Consider the following 12398-nt stretch of genomic DNA (forward strand, 5'->3'; position numbering starts at 1 on the left):
CCAGACATCTCCACGCATGCATGCATCTTTTGCAATCATCTCCTATGTCTTTTCATGTCTCCATAGAGTTGGTCTGTAATCGCACTTTTGATAGATTCGCCTGCTGGCCTGATGCACTTCCAAACACAACAGTCCGTGTGTCCTGTCCCTGGTACTTGCCATGGCATAGCAAAGGTACCATTTGAGAAATGCAGAAGTGTGACCTACCTGCTAGACCTGCACTCCGTTCACCTAACACGCCTGCTTTCTCTCCCTATCTGTGTGCTTCTCACAGTGCAGGATGGATACGTTTACAGGAGGTGTGGGCCTGATGGTCAATGGATTCCCATGCCCAATGGACATGCTGAAAGAAATGCCACAGAGTGTGAAAAGAATGGAGATGAGCTTCGAGACCAGGTGAGATTCAACTATCATCACTTTTGTATTGTTGTTGTGAGGGAAGCAATTGGAAAATGTACTTCAGACAATTTTTCAAGATTTCTATTCTCAAGCAGCTGTTTCACTCTCTGTAGTGCCTGGACACTTAACGTATTTCTACTACTACTACTTAACATTTCCAAAGCGCTACTAGGGTACGCAGTGCTGTACAATTTAACATAGAGGGACGGTCCCTGCTCAAAGAGCTTACAATCTAGTAGACAAGTGAACGGTCAAATTGGGGCAGTCTGAATTTACTGAACGGTAAGAGTTAGGTGCCGAATGCAGCATTGAAGAGGTGGGTTTTAAGCAAAGACTTGAAGATGGGCAGGGAGGGGGCTTGGCGTAGGGGCTCAGGAAGGTTGTTCCAAGTATAGGGTGAGGCGAGGCAGAATGAGCGGAGCCTGGAGTTGGCGGTGGTGGAGAAGGGTACAGAGAGGAGGGATTTGTCCTGTGAACGGAGGTTACGGGCGGGAACGTAAGGGGAGATGAGGGTAGAAAGGTAGTGAGGGGCGGCAGACTGAGTGCATTTGTAGGTAAGAAGGAGAAGCTTGAATTGAATGCGGTATCTGATTGGGAGCCAGTGAAGTGACCTTAGGAAAGGGGTGATATGAGTATATCGGTTCTGGCGGAATATGAGACGTCCCAAATATTTCTGTCCCAAATAATCACCCACAGGAACAAGGACAGGTGTTGGGTCATATTTATTCCATCATTACAAAGCAGTTCTAGGCAGTTTGCAATAGAAGGCCTAAACATTTGTGTTGTGCACCATGTAGGCATGTAAAGGATAGGCAGGGCTACACACAGTGGTGTGCTGGAGCCGGCTCACACCGGCTCGCAAGAGCCGGTTGTTAAATTTTTAAAGCTCTTGCGAGCCGGTTGTTTTGGAAGGCAAGCCAGCTCCCAGGGGCGGCGCAACCCGGTGGTAAGTGAGGTAAGCATGGCAGGAGGGCGCCACAAGCCATGCTTACCTCACCTCCCGCTGCTCTGGCAGGTTTAAATCGTTGATTTACCTAGGTCACACCAGCCGCAGTGGGAGTAGCATTATGCACCTCAACCCCTGCTGGCATTGATAAAGGCTCATACAGGTTCTTCCCGGGCCTGTCTCGTGCTAGTAGCTGAGTTTATTTGGGACAAGGCTGGACTCAGAGCGCGGGGCGCAAGGGGAGGGGCCGAACATTCCATTCACGTGGTGTCCAGACAGGCGTCGCCTAGCAACCGCAACGCAAAGACACGGCCAGCAGAAAGCAAACAAACTTTCAAAGAAGCGTCTCTCGCTGGTTCCTGCCAGACGCTCTGTGATTGGGGATCCTGCAAAGTAGCTGCCGTATGCTTCCTCCAGGCAACCGGCTGTAGGGCAAGAAAACCCACATCTTTCCCGTATCACAACAGGTGGATCCCCTTAAAACAAGGTGTGATTTTGCTTTGCTGAAGTATTGCAGAACTGGAATTTTGACAGCGCTTATCTAAAAGATAACGGGCAAAGTGCTGTTTACTTCCTTTCCAATAGTTTAGACTTGATGCGACTAGGAGTTGGGATGATTTTAAGTGGCATCCACTTTTGCCCGTTCACTGATACAGGGGAAGCTGTGTACAGTACTGTTTGTTTTTAAATTAAAAATTAATTGTTTACCTTTAGCTCTGTTTTTAATTAAAGTGGTTTAGTTTTGGCTTAAAATGAGGGTGACTTAATTGAGGGCTGATTTAGGAATCTCTAATATGAGATTCAAGAACTGCTGGTAATCTCATTTGAAAGCAAATTAAAAATTGCACATTTACACAAGCCCGTCTCTAGCCTTCCCTTCTTTCCCGTCAGTGCCCCGCCTTCTTCTGACGTCATTTCCTCTTTCCGCGAGGGCGGGACACTGACAGGAAACGAAGGGAAGGCTAGAGACGGGCTTTTACTGCGGCTGCTGCGACAGAGGTAAATCAACGATTTAACCCCCCCCCCCCCCCCCCCCCAGGGCGGCAGGAGCAAAAAGAGGGATGTTAGGGGGAGAAGAGGGCGGGCAGGTGGACATTGGAGCATGAGGGCAAGGGAGAGAGGAGCATTGAAGCCATCGATAGAGATGGACGGGAAGGCAGGGCTCAGGGAGAGAGGAGAAATTGCTGGACATGGAGGGGAGGGGATAGAGGACAGCTGCTGGATATGGATGGATGGAGGTGGCAGGTGAGAGAGAAGAATCGCTGGGTATGGATGGCTGGAGGGGAGGGCAGGGGGGAGAGGAGGGTTGCTGGATATGGGTGGACGGAGGGGAGGGCAGGGGAGAGGAGGGTTGCTGGACGTGGATGGAAGAGAGGGAAGGGAGAGAGAAGAAATGCTGAACATGGATGGAGGGAAGGGAAGAGTGAGGAAGGAGATGAGATGAGGGAAAAGGAAGAGAGGAGAAAAACTGCACATGGATGAAGAAAATAGGCAGAAGCTGGATTCATTAGACAGTCAAGTCTGCGGAGGACCCAGCTTTTACTTACGGATGTAGGGCAAGAAATGAAGAAGAAAGGCGGAAAGTAAAGAAATAAATGGAAAGGAAGCCCTGGAAACGGAGTAAGAGGACAGATAGCAGCAGAATTGGATACTGGGCCAGCATGATCAGAAAAACAAAGTCACCAGACAACAAAGGTAGAAAAAAAATCATTTTATTTTCATTTTAGTGTTTGGAATATGTCCACTTTGAGAATCAGGTGCTCAACATTAAAAGTTTATATTTATTTACTTATTTATGGCATTTTATCCCACATTAAACATGAATTAGATTGAAACCTGGGATCATTTAATTTTTTTTTCCTGGAGTAATGCATTGCTCCCCACCCCCCCACCCCCAGGCTCTCTCCCCGGCTATAGCCAGCTCTGCGATTTGGGGGAGGGGCGCAGAGGTGGACCGGGGGGGGGGGGGGTGCAGAGGTGGACCAGGGAGAGAGCCTGTTGTTAAACATTTACCAGCACACCACTGGCTACACTTGAATAAATCAAAGTAAAGCACAGATCTGGGATCTCACCTGTCCTTTCCCAATGGAGTACCCCAAGTACTGGACTTCCAGTCCTCCCAAGAAACATTTCTTTGGGTTTGCAGTTAACACTGCTGCTCTCAGATTGTTTGGGACTTCTTCTGTCTCGATCAGTTGAGTCTTCCAGTCTTTATTCTAGATTACAGTGTCATCCAGTTATGCAGCTGCTTAGCTACCATACGGTCTCAGCAGGTGGTCCGCCGGACACTAAAATGTGGCAGGAGCTCCAAGTAGTCCAAAGGGCTGCACCATAAACCTCTGAGGGCTTGAGAAAGCCATCTTCTTGGCAGCTGGAGTAAGGGGCACCTGTCAATATCTCTTAATTAGGTCTACCATTGAAATGAAATGGGCTCCTCCTAATTTTTCATTTAGGTCGTCCACTCTTGGCACTGGATGTGCTTCGAGTTTGGAGACTGTGTTCTCTTTTCTGAGGTTGATGCAAAACTGAATGCTCCCATCTGTTTAGGAACCAATGTGATGGGGGATGACCCGTTGCTGGTGGCTTTCTCTATAAACACAAGTTCCAGCATCTCCTTCACTTCTTTAGCCATAGCCTGTAGCCAGGCCTCTGTAATACGATATGGACGATTGTGATGGACAACCACTCCAGCTCTGTAATAGTGTCGTGGGATGCAAAGTATATCCAGCCTGGGGTAGCAGAAAAGACATCCCTACTCAGGTGAACCCATTGTTCCATATCCACTTTCTGGAGATCTGAGAGCTGGTCTCCAAATGGAACTTAGAAGGGCTCAGATTGTGATGGAATCTCAGGTACAGATTTTTCCTCCTGAACCAACACTGCAATCACAGGACTCCACATCTTTAATATGATCACATATTACTTAATTTTGTTTATTTGGTTGAACTTTCTCAGCTACTTTGTAGGGCCTGTGCCATTTGCACAGCAACTTGCTCACTGATGAGGTAGAAGTACATGAACTTTGTCTTGAGGCTGTAAGAGTCTTTGGATTGCCACAGGATTGTATGCTTAGGCTTGTCTTGCTTGGGCTTTCTCCGGGCACAGACTCGTAGCCTCTCCTGATTTCTTCATCCTTTTCTGCATTTGCAATAAGTATTCCACCAGATTTTGCCCTGGACTAGGTGGTTCTTCCAGGGATTCTCTGATGATATCTAGGATCCCCCCGAGTTCTTTCTCTAGAGTAACTTGAATAAATTCAAAGGCTACCAATTTTTCTATTAGTCAACTTGTAATTTACCCCATAAAAATGACTAATTATAAATTCTGAACAATAATTATCATTCTTTATCATATTCAGAAAAAAAATTTCACAAACAAAAGTATATTACATTCTTTCCATACCCTCCTAAAATTTACAAAATACTGTTACAGAATGAGCGCTGGGTTACAAACATATATAAAACTGACTTATCTTAAACATAATTGTCCTTTCCATAATCTGCTGTTGACGCTTCCTTTGAAAGCTGACTTGGACAAATATATCCCTCGATAAGAAAATTCTCAACAATAATTTCAGTTGATATTTTACTGTAACTCTTTCAACTGCTCCTTGAACAGTACATCTTGTCACAACCCAACATCACGTATCTTGTGCAACTTCTCCATTTTTTCAGCATAATCGCTGGTAATCCAAAATGGATGCAGTATTGTGCTGACTACCACAACAACGAAGGATTCGTGTTCATTGTCATTTCAGAGCTGTAAATAGTAGAGTCCATAAAATGCACAGTCTTAGTCCATTGGTATCAACACTGGCCTTGTTTTGTTTACCTTCATCAGGAGACCTTACAAGCATGGCTTATACTCTCGATTGAGGCTCCCATACAGACACCCGAATAGAGACTATCCTCAGAGGTCATCTTTAATGATACCTGGAACGGGGAGTGCGCCTACAGTATTTGGGTCACCCGAGCCAGAGAGTTCTGCTGTAATTCCAAAGCTTTCTGCAAAGCTTGTTGCTGTTCACGTTGCACCTGCACATTGGGCTGCAGCTCCTCCACCAGGGCCTGGTGTAAACACTCCATTCTGGTTTACAACACTTTCTTCACTAGTTCAGACCTGCCCAGTCTTTCATTTGGCAGGAGACTCCCGCTTTGGCAGGTTTCCTGCACTCCAGCCAAAGCGGGGAAAGTCTCCTGCTGAGACACACTGCCGGCCCATTTTTCCCCCACATACTTTATGCAAACCTGTTCCCTTTACAGGCATAATAAATTGGAAATTAACAGTCCTAGTGTGCATTAGTCTTCACAGGTAATCAAAATCAGGCCTCAAGGATTAGTGATTTTCAAGACCAAATATAAAACTTGGCCTACCTGAATGAAGCTTCTGCTGCTTAGACATATGTGGTGAAGACATATGCTGGAGCGCTTTTCTTGCCTGCCCTGGACCTATCTAGGCAAAGGGGTTTTATCTCACTGCCTGTACCATGCCCTTCTTGCTCTGCCTGGCCTGGGCCATGCCCTTTAAGGCAGCTCTGTGATGGAGTGTTGTTAAAGTGAACTAGAAATCTTCTATACATTTCCTCGCAGTCCCCTACTGTCAGGGTCGGCGTTAGGAGGGCAAAGAGGGCAGCTGCCCTAGGCCCCACAACTCCAGGGGGCCCCGCAATAGAGGCATCTTTTCCCCTTCACCCCACCACAGTCTGTCTCCTCCTTCCTTCCTGATCTTCTTTAATATTTTTATTTCCCTTCTCAAAGGGGCCCAAAACTTTCCCTCTCTGCCGCTGGCCCCCTCTTATGCAATTTCCTGTTTCTGCCTGGGCAGATCGGGGCAGAGAGGGAAAGCTTCAGGATGGCTGCCATGCTGGGGCTCCTCTGAGAAGAGAGGTGAGGGGAAGGGAGGGAGACGGATTGTATTGGGGAGAAAGGGAAGAGATGCCTAGACTGCGTAGTAGCAATGCAAGAGAGGAGATCAGGGGAGGGGGAATCAGGGGCCCCTTCTTCATTTCTGCCCTGGGCCGCCTCATATCTAAAACCTGCCCTGCTACTGTCATGCTATGGCAATAGGTCAATACTGGCTCAGAGAGGAGAGAGTCCCTTGTCAATCCCTAGCTTTATCCCTTGGGAAATGTGCTGTTACTGAGTAGTGAGCTTGAGCCCTGTTCCCAGCTCTGTCTCATGGGAATATGTGCTGTTACTGAGCAGTGATCTGAGCCCTAAACCCAGCTCTGTCTCATGGAAAATGTGCTGTTACTGAGGAGTGAACTGAGCCCTGTTCCCAGCTCTGTCTCATGGGAAATGTGCTGTTACTGAGTAGTGAGCTTGAGCCCTGTTCCCAGCTCTGTCTCATGGGAATATGTGCTGTTACTGAGCAGTGATCTGAGCCCTAATCCCAGCTGCGTCTCATGGGAAATGTGCTGTTACTGAGTAGTGAGCTTGAGCCCTGTTCCCAGCTCTGTCTCATGGGAATATGTGCTGTTACTGAGTAGTGAGCTTGAGCCCTGTTCCCAGCTCTGTCTCTTGGGAATATGTGCTGTTACTGAGCAGTGATCTGAGCCCTAAACCCAGCTCTGTCTCATGGAAAATGTGCTGTTACTGAGGAGTGAACTGAGCCCTGTTCCCAGCTCTGTCTCATGGGAAATGTGCTGTTACTGAGTAGTGAGCTTGAGCCCTGTTCCCAGCTCTGTCTCATGGGAATATGTGCTGTTACTAAGCAGTGATCTGAGCCCTGTTCCCAGCTCTGTCTCATGGGAATATGTGCTGTTACTAAGCAGTGATCTGAGCCCTAATCCCAGCTCTGTCTCATGTTAGCCTTAGCTTCTCCTGAATGCTGTAATTCGTGCCTATTAAGGCTGTCATTTGTACTGTGCTGACATGGTGTTTATCTCTCTGTGTTACTTTACCTATTAAGGGGTTTCATTTGTATTGTGCTGACATTGTAAGTATCGCATACGAATGCTTCTCCATTCTGTCTATTATGTTGAATCATTTGTACCCAGCTGACTTTTATCATATTTCTGTTAAATTATTGTTCTACTGTGTTGTTCTGATACGGTTTCATATTAGTCCTGTTATTAGGGTTCAGTTTGCCATCTCCAAATGTACCTCATGGATTGCATTTAGGCTGATATTTGGTTATGCTGATAACAAAATTTTAAATTTTATGTTAAGCTATCTTTGCTGTACACAGATTTGGGTGAATCTCTTCATTAAAGGGAGTTAATAAATCCCAATTTAAAAAATGGCTGAGTTAAGGAAAGGCAGTACCCAGTTTTAGAATTTGCTTTCTCTGTTTCCAGAAACAATATGGTCAGACGTACCAGAGGTTTATGGTCACGTACACAGTGGGTTACTCCGTCTCTCTGGGGACCCTCATCCTAGCTCTCAGCATCCTGGCAGGTTTCAGGTGAGGATCCAGACACCACACACAGAAATAATAGGTGACTAGGAAGATACGTTCTGTACTATGTGCTGGATGAAGTGGGAAGATGGATCTTGAAGTTTTGTCATTTTCTGCAGTAAGTTGCACTGTACACGGAATTATATCCACATGAACCTCTTCGCCTCCTTCATCCTGAAGTGCTCCTCCATCCTGGTGATAGATGCTCTTCTCAAGACTCGTTATAATCAGGTCATAGATGATGACTTCAGTGTGCAGCTCTGGCTGAGTAGTGATGTGAGCTTACAGACTTCTCCTAATGTGGCCTGTATGGACCCCCTTCTCTCTTGCAGGAGAAGGGTCTAGTTCTGTCCCTCCCTTCTTTCTTCTTGCCATCTCCACTGACTTCCCCTCACCACTTGCTCTCCCTCCCCTTCTCCTCTCCCCTTTGTTCTAGTCTTGGAAAAGTGGGTTATAAGTAATAAATCTAATCAAATCCTCTGCTTTCCACACTCCTCCTGTCAAAACCTTATCCACAGCCCATTCTCTGTCCATTGCGGCCTTTCCTAGTGAAGACGGCAGTAGTTTCAGTGCTGTCAGGGTCTCTCTTCTCTTTCAGGCGCTGGCAGGGTGTCGTGCAGCCTCGGTGCTCATGCAGTATGGAATTATAGCTAATTACTGTTGGCTCTTAGCGGAAGGAATTTATCTACACAACCTGCTGAAGGTGGCTGGCTCCTCGGAGAAGAGCTATTTCACCCTTTATGTCTTCATTGGTTGGGGTGAGTAAAAGGAGTGAGTGTGGGGATTTGATGTAGGTGACTCCGCCTAGAGGTGAGAGGGAGAACTGTGTTCCTTCCCATTGTTGGGTATTTGTGTATCTGGGTATTCTTTCCTCTGGGGTGAGAAGAGAGTTTGTATGTCTTTTGGCTTTCAAATACATTTTCCCCTCCCAACATCCAGTCCTGCCTACATACAGTAGAAATACCTCTAGCTGTAAAGAACTACCTCCCATCCCCACCATGTTCTCACATGGGAGGGTCCAAGTCCCCTCCTCACCCTCTTCATGTTCTCACAAGGGAGGGTCCCACTTCTCTTCTTTCCCCACCCTCTTTTTGTTCTCAGAAGGGAGGTACCCTGTCCTCTCCTTACCATGTTCTCACGTAGGAGGGTGTCACTTCCCTCCTCACTCTCTTCATGTTCTCACAAGGGAGGGTCCCAGTCCCCTCCTCACCCTTTTTATGTTCTCACAAGTAAGGATCCCACTCCTCTCTCTTCCCCACTCTCTTTTTATTGTCACAAGAGAGGGACCCTGTCCCCTCCTCACCCTATTCATATTCCTACAAGGAAAGGTCACCTCCCCACCCTGTTCATGTTCTCACATGGGAGGGTCCCAGTCCCCTCCTCACCCTCTTCACGTTCTCACAAGGGAGGGTCCCACTTCTCTTCTTTCCCCACTCTCTTCATGTTCTCACAAGTAAGGATCCCACTCCTCTCTCTTCCCCACTCTCTTTTTATTGTCACAAGAGAGGGACCCTGTCCCCTCCTCACCCTATTCATATTCCTACAAGGAAAGGTCACCTCCCCACCCTGTTCATGTTCTCACATGGGAGGGTCCAAGTCCCCTCCTCACCCTCTTCATGTTCTCACAAGGGAGGGTCCCACTTCTCGTCTTTCCCCACCCTCTTTTTGTTCTCAGAAGGGAGGTACCCTGTCCTCTCCTTACCATGTTCTCACGTAGGAGGGTGTCACTTCCCTCCTCACTCTCTTCATGTTCTCACAAGTAAGGATCCCACTCCTCTCTCTTCCCCACTCTCTTTTTATTGTCACAAGAGAGGGACCCTGTCCCCTCCTCACCCTATTCATATTCCTACAAGGAAAGGTCACCTCCCCACCCTGTTCATGTTCTCACATGGGAGGGTCCCAGTCCCCTCCTCACCCTCTTCACGTTCTCACAAGGGAGGGTCCCACTCCTCTCCCTTCTCCACTCTCTTTTTGTTGTGACAAGAGAGGGGCCCTGTCTTCTCCTCACCCTCTTCATATTCTCAGAAGAGAGGATCCCACGCCTCTCCTCACCCTCTTTGTGTTTTGTCACAGGAGCTCCGGTTGCTTTCGTTGTCCCCTGGGTGGCTGTGAAGTACAAATATGAAAACATTCAGTAAGTATGTGTGGGCGTGAGCTTCTGTGCTGGAACTGTGCCTTCAGTTGTATGTACACATGTGCGTAGGGGTGGAGTTGGTGAAGCAACCTACTGGACAGGCTTACTGGAGCAGGGAATTGCCTACGGTACTTGCGTGTAAGACACATTGAACTCTGATAGGCACAGTGAGTGTTCACGTTCGCTGAGGTATTTATTTATTTATTGCATTTGTATCCCACATTTTCCCACCTATTTGCAGGCTCAGTGTGGCTTACATTATGCCGTAGTGGTGATCGCCATTTCCGGAATGAGAAATACAAAGTGGTATTGCATTAAAGTTCATAAATGATAGAGTAAATTAAGCAATCAAGTATAGAGAGTTCATTCCGGCATGAGAAATAAAGTGGTATTGCGTTAAAGTTCGTTAGTGACAGAGTAAATGAAGCAGTCAAGTATAAAGAATACGGTTTTGTCCAGTTCTGGTATGAGTTTCGTTGTCTGGTATTTAGGATGGATCATGCCTTATTGAACAGGTTGGTTTTTAGTGATTTTCGGAAGTTAGTTAGGCCGTGCATTGTTTTTATGATGTTGGTAGTGCATTCCATAGTTGCGTGCTTATGTAAGAGAAGCTGGATGCATATGTTGATTTGTATTTTAGTCCTTTGCAGCTGGGGTAATAGAGATTCAGGAATGTGTGTGCTGACCTTTTTGTGTTCCTGGTTGGTATGTCTATGATGTCTGACATGTAGACCGGGGCCTCGCCGTGAATGATTTTATGAACCAGGGTGCAAATTTTGAACGCAATACATTCTTTGAGTGGGAGCCAGTGTAATTTTTCTCTTAGGGGGTTGGCGCTGTCATATTTCGTTTTTTCAAATATGAGTCTGGCTGCTGTGTTTTGGGAAGTTTGGAGTTTCTTAATGATTTGTTCTTTGCATCGGGCATAGATTGCACCAGGCTGCGGAATATTTCCCTTGGGAGGAAAAGTTTTACTCTTTTGAGTTTCCACATTGAATGGAACATTTTCTTTGTTGTATTTTTCGCATGGCTTTCTAGTGTGAAATTTCGATCAATTGTAACTCCGAGAATTTTCAGGCTTTCTGAAACAGGAAGGGTATAGCCTGGGGTGTTTACAGTAGTGGGTTTGTTCGTGTTATATTGTGATGAGAGGATGAGACATTGTGTTTTTTCTGCGTTGAGCTTTAGTTGGAATGCATCCGCCCATGAATTCATTATTTGGAGGCTGTGTTTGATTTCATTTATGATTTCTGTTAGATCGTGTTTGAACGGGATGTATATTGTGACATCGTCTGTGTAGATGTTTGGAGATTGTTTGGAGAATGCGTAGATGTTTGGAGATTGTTTGGAGAATGCGTAGATGTTTGGAGAATGTTTGGAGAATGCGTAGATGTTTGGAGAATGGAGAATGTTTGGAGAATGCCGATATTTTTGTGGATGTGCCCTTGTGCCTTACACACACATGGATATATGTAGGGCTATGTTGTTCTCATGCCTATAGTGTTCTGAGTTGGAAATGGTTGGATTTTGTTGTCTAGATGTGGCATGTGACTGTTTCTGTAATACTGGGAGGACAGACCAGGCCTGAAACGTAAGTTGAAGAGCAGAGACCTGGGTCTTGGCCCAAGATTTGACCACTTTTCCCTATAATTTGTTCATCTTGAGCCATCTTTGCCTATATCCTTCACTGTCAATTATAAAGTTCTATTACGTATTGTGTTGACATTGCAAGTAGCATACCATGTCATACTTTGTATTGTTAGTTGAATATTTTTACTACTCTAATTGCCTATTGCTCATGTCTGATCTATTCTTACTGCACACCACCTTGAGTGAATTCCTTCAAAAAGGCTGTGAATAAATATACCGCGAGCTGAGCAATTTCATATGAGGAACTTCTGTGGCAGTTTACTGTAGTGTTTTGTTATGAAACTAACATAATTTACAAAACCCAAACTGCTCATAAAACATGAGCAAGTCCATATGCAGGAGAAGGGGGTGTGAGGAGCCCTGAGACCAGTGGCGTAGCCAGACTGCCAATTTTGGGTGGGCCTGAACCCAAAGTGGGTGGGCACAAAATTTTCTCTGTACCCCCCCCCCCCCAGCAAAATTTAGTCACACTCAGATGCATTTGTCACACAGGGTAAAGTGCTGCTTTTCAGTGCATCCAATTTCAGACAATTTATTTAATAGCCTAATCCTTTTAAGTGAGCTTTCAGAGGCCAAAACCTCCTGCCTCAGGTCAGTATAATGCTGTTACGGTATCCTCTCCTGACCTAAGGAAGGAAGTATTGGTCTCTGAAACTTTATTAACACCATATTACTTTATCCTAAATTAAAAATAAAATTATTTTCTTTACCTTTGTTGTATGGCCGTTTACTTTATCTCATTGTGTCTCTAGATTCTGCTTTCTTACGTTTTCGCTTAACTCTTCTGCCAGGGTTTCCTGGCCATTTGTCATTTTTCTCTCCTTTTTCTTTGCTTTCTTCAATATTTTTCTGCCTCTCTCTGTGTCCAGA

The 12398-nt window shown here is 46.0% G+C and overlaps 1 protein-coding gene across 1 annotated transcript in view; it reads left to right on the forward strand.

Moving 5' to 3' along the window:
- GCGR (glucagon receptor) overlaps positions 1-12398 on the forward strand; it is a 109127-nt gene that overhangs the window by 67971 nt on the left and 28758 nt on the right. Inside the window, exons 4-9 of the mRNA XM_030205156.1 lie at positions 67-174; positions 275-396; positions 7644-7750; positions 7864-8020; positions 8343-8502; positions 9818-9878. Of these exons, the coding sequence (XP_030061016.1) occupies positions 67-174; positions 275-396; positions 7644-7750; positions 7864-8020; positions 8343-8502; positions 9818-9878 (715 nt within the window). The remainder of the gene's footprint in view (positions 1-66; positions 175-274; positions 397-7643; positions 7751-7863; positions 8021-8342; positions 8503-9817; positions 9879-12398) is intronic.

The sequence above is a fragment of the Microcaecilia unicolor genome, chromosome 6 (assembly GCF_901765095.1).
Source record: "Microcaecilia unicolor chromosome 6, aMicUni1.1, whole genome shotgun sequence".
Classification (NCBI taxonomy): Eukaryota; Metazoa; Chordata; class Amphibia; order Gymnophiona; family Siphonopidae; genus Microcaecilia; species Microcaecilia unicolor.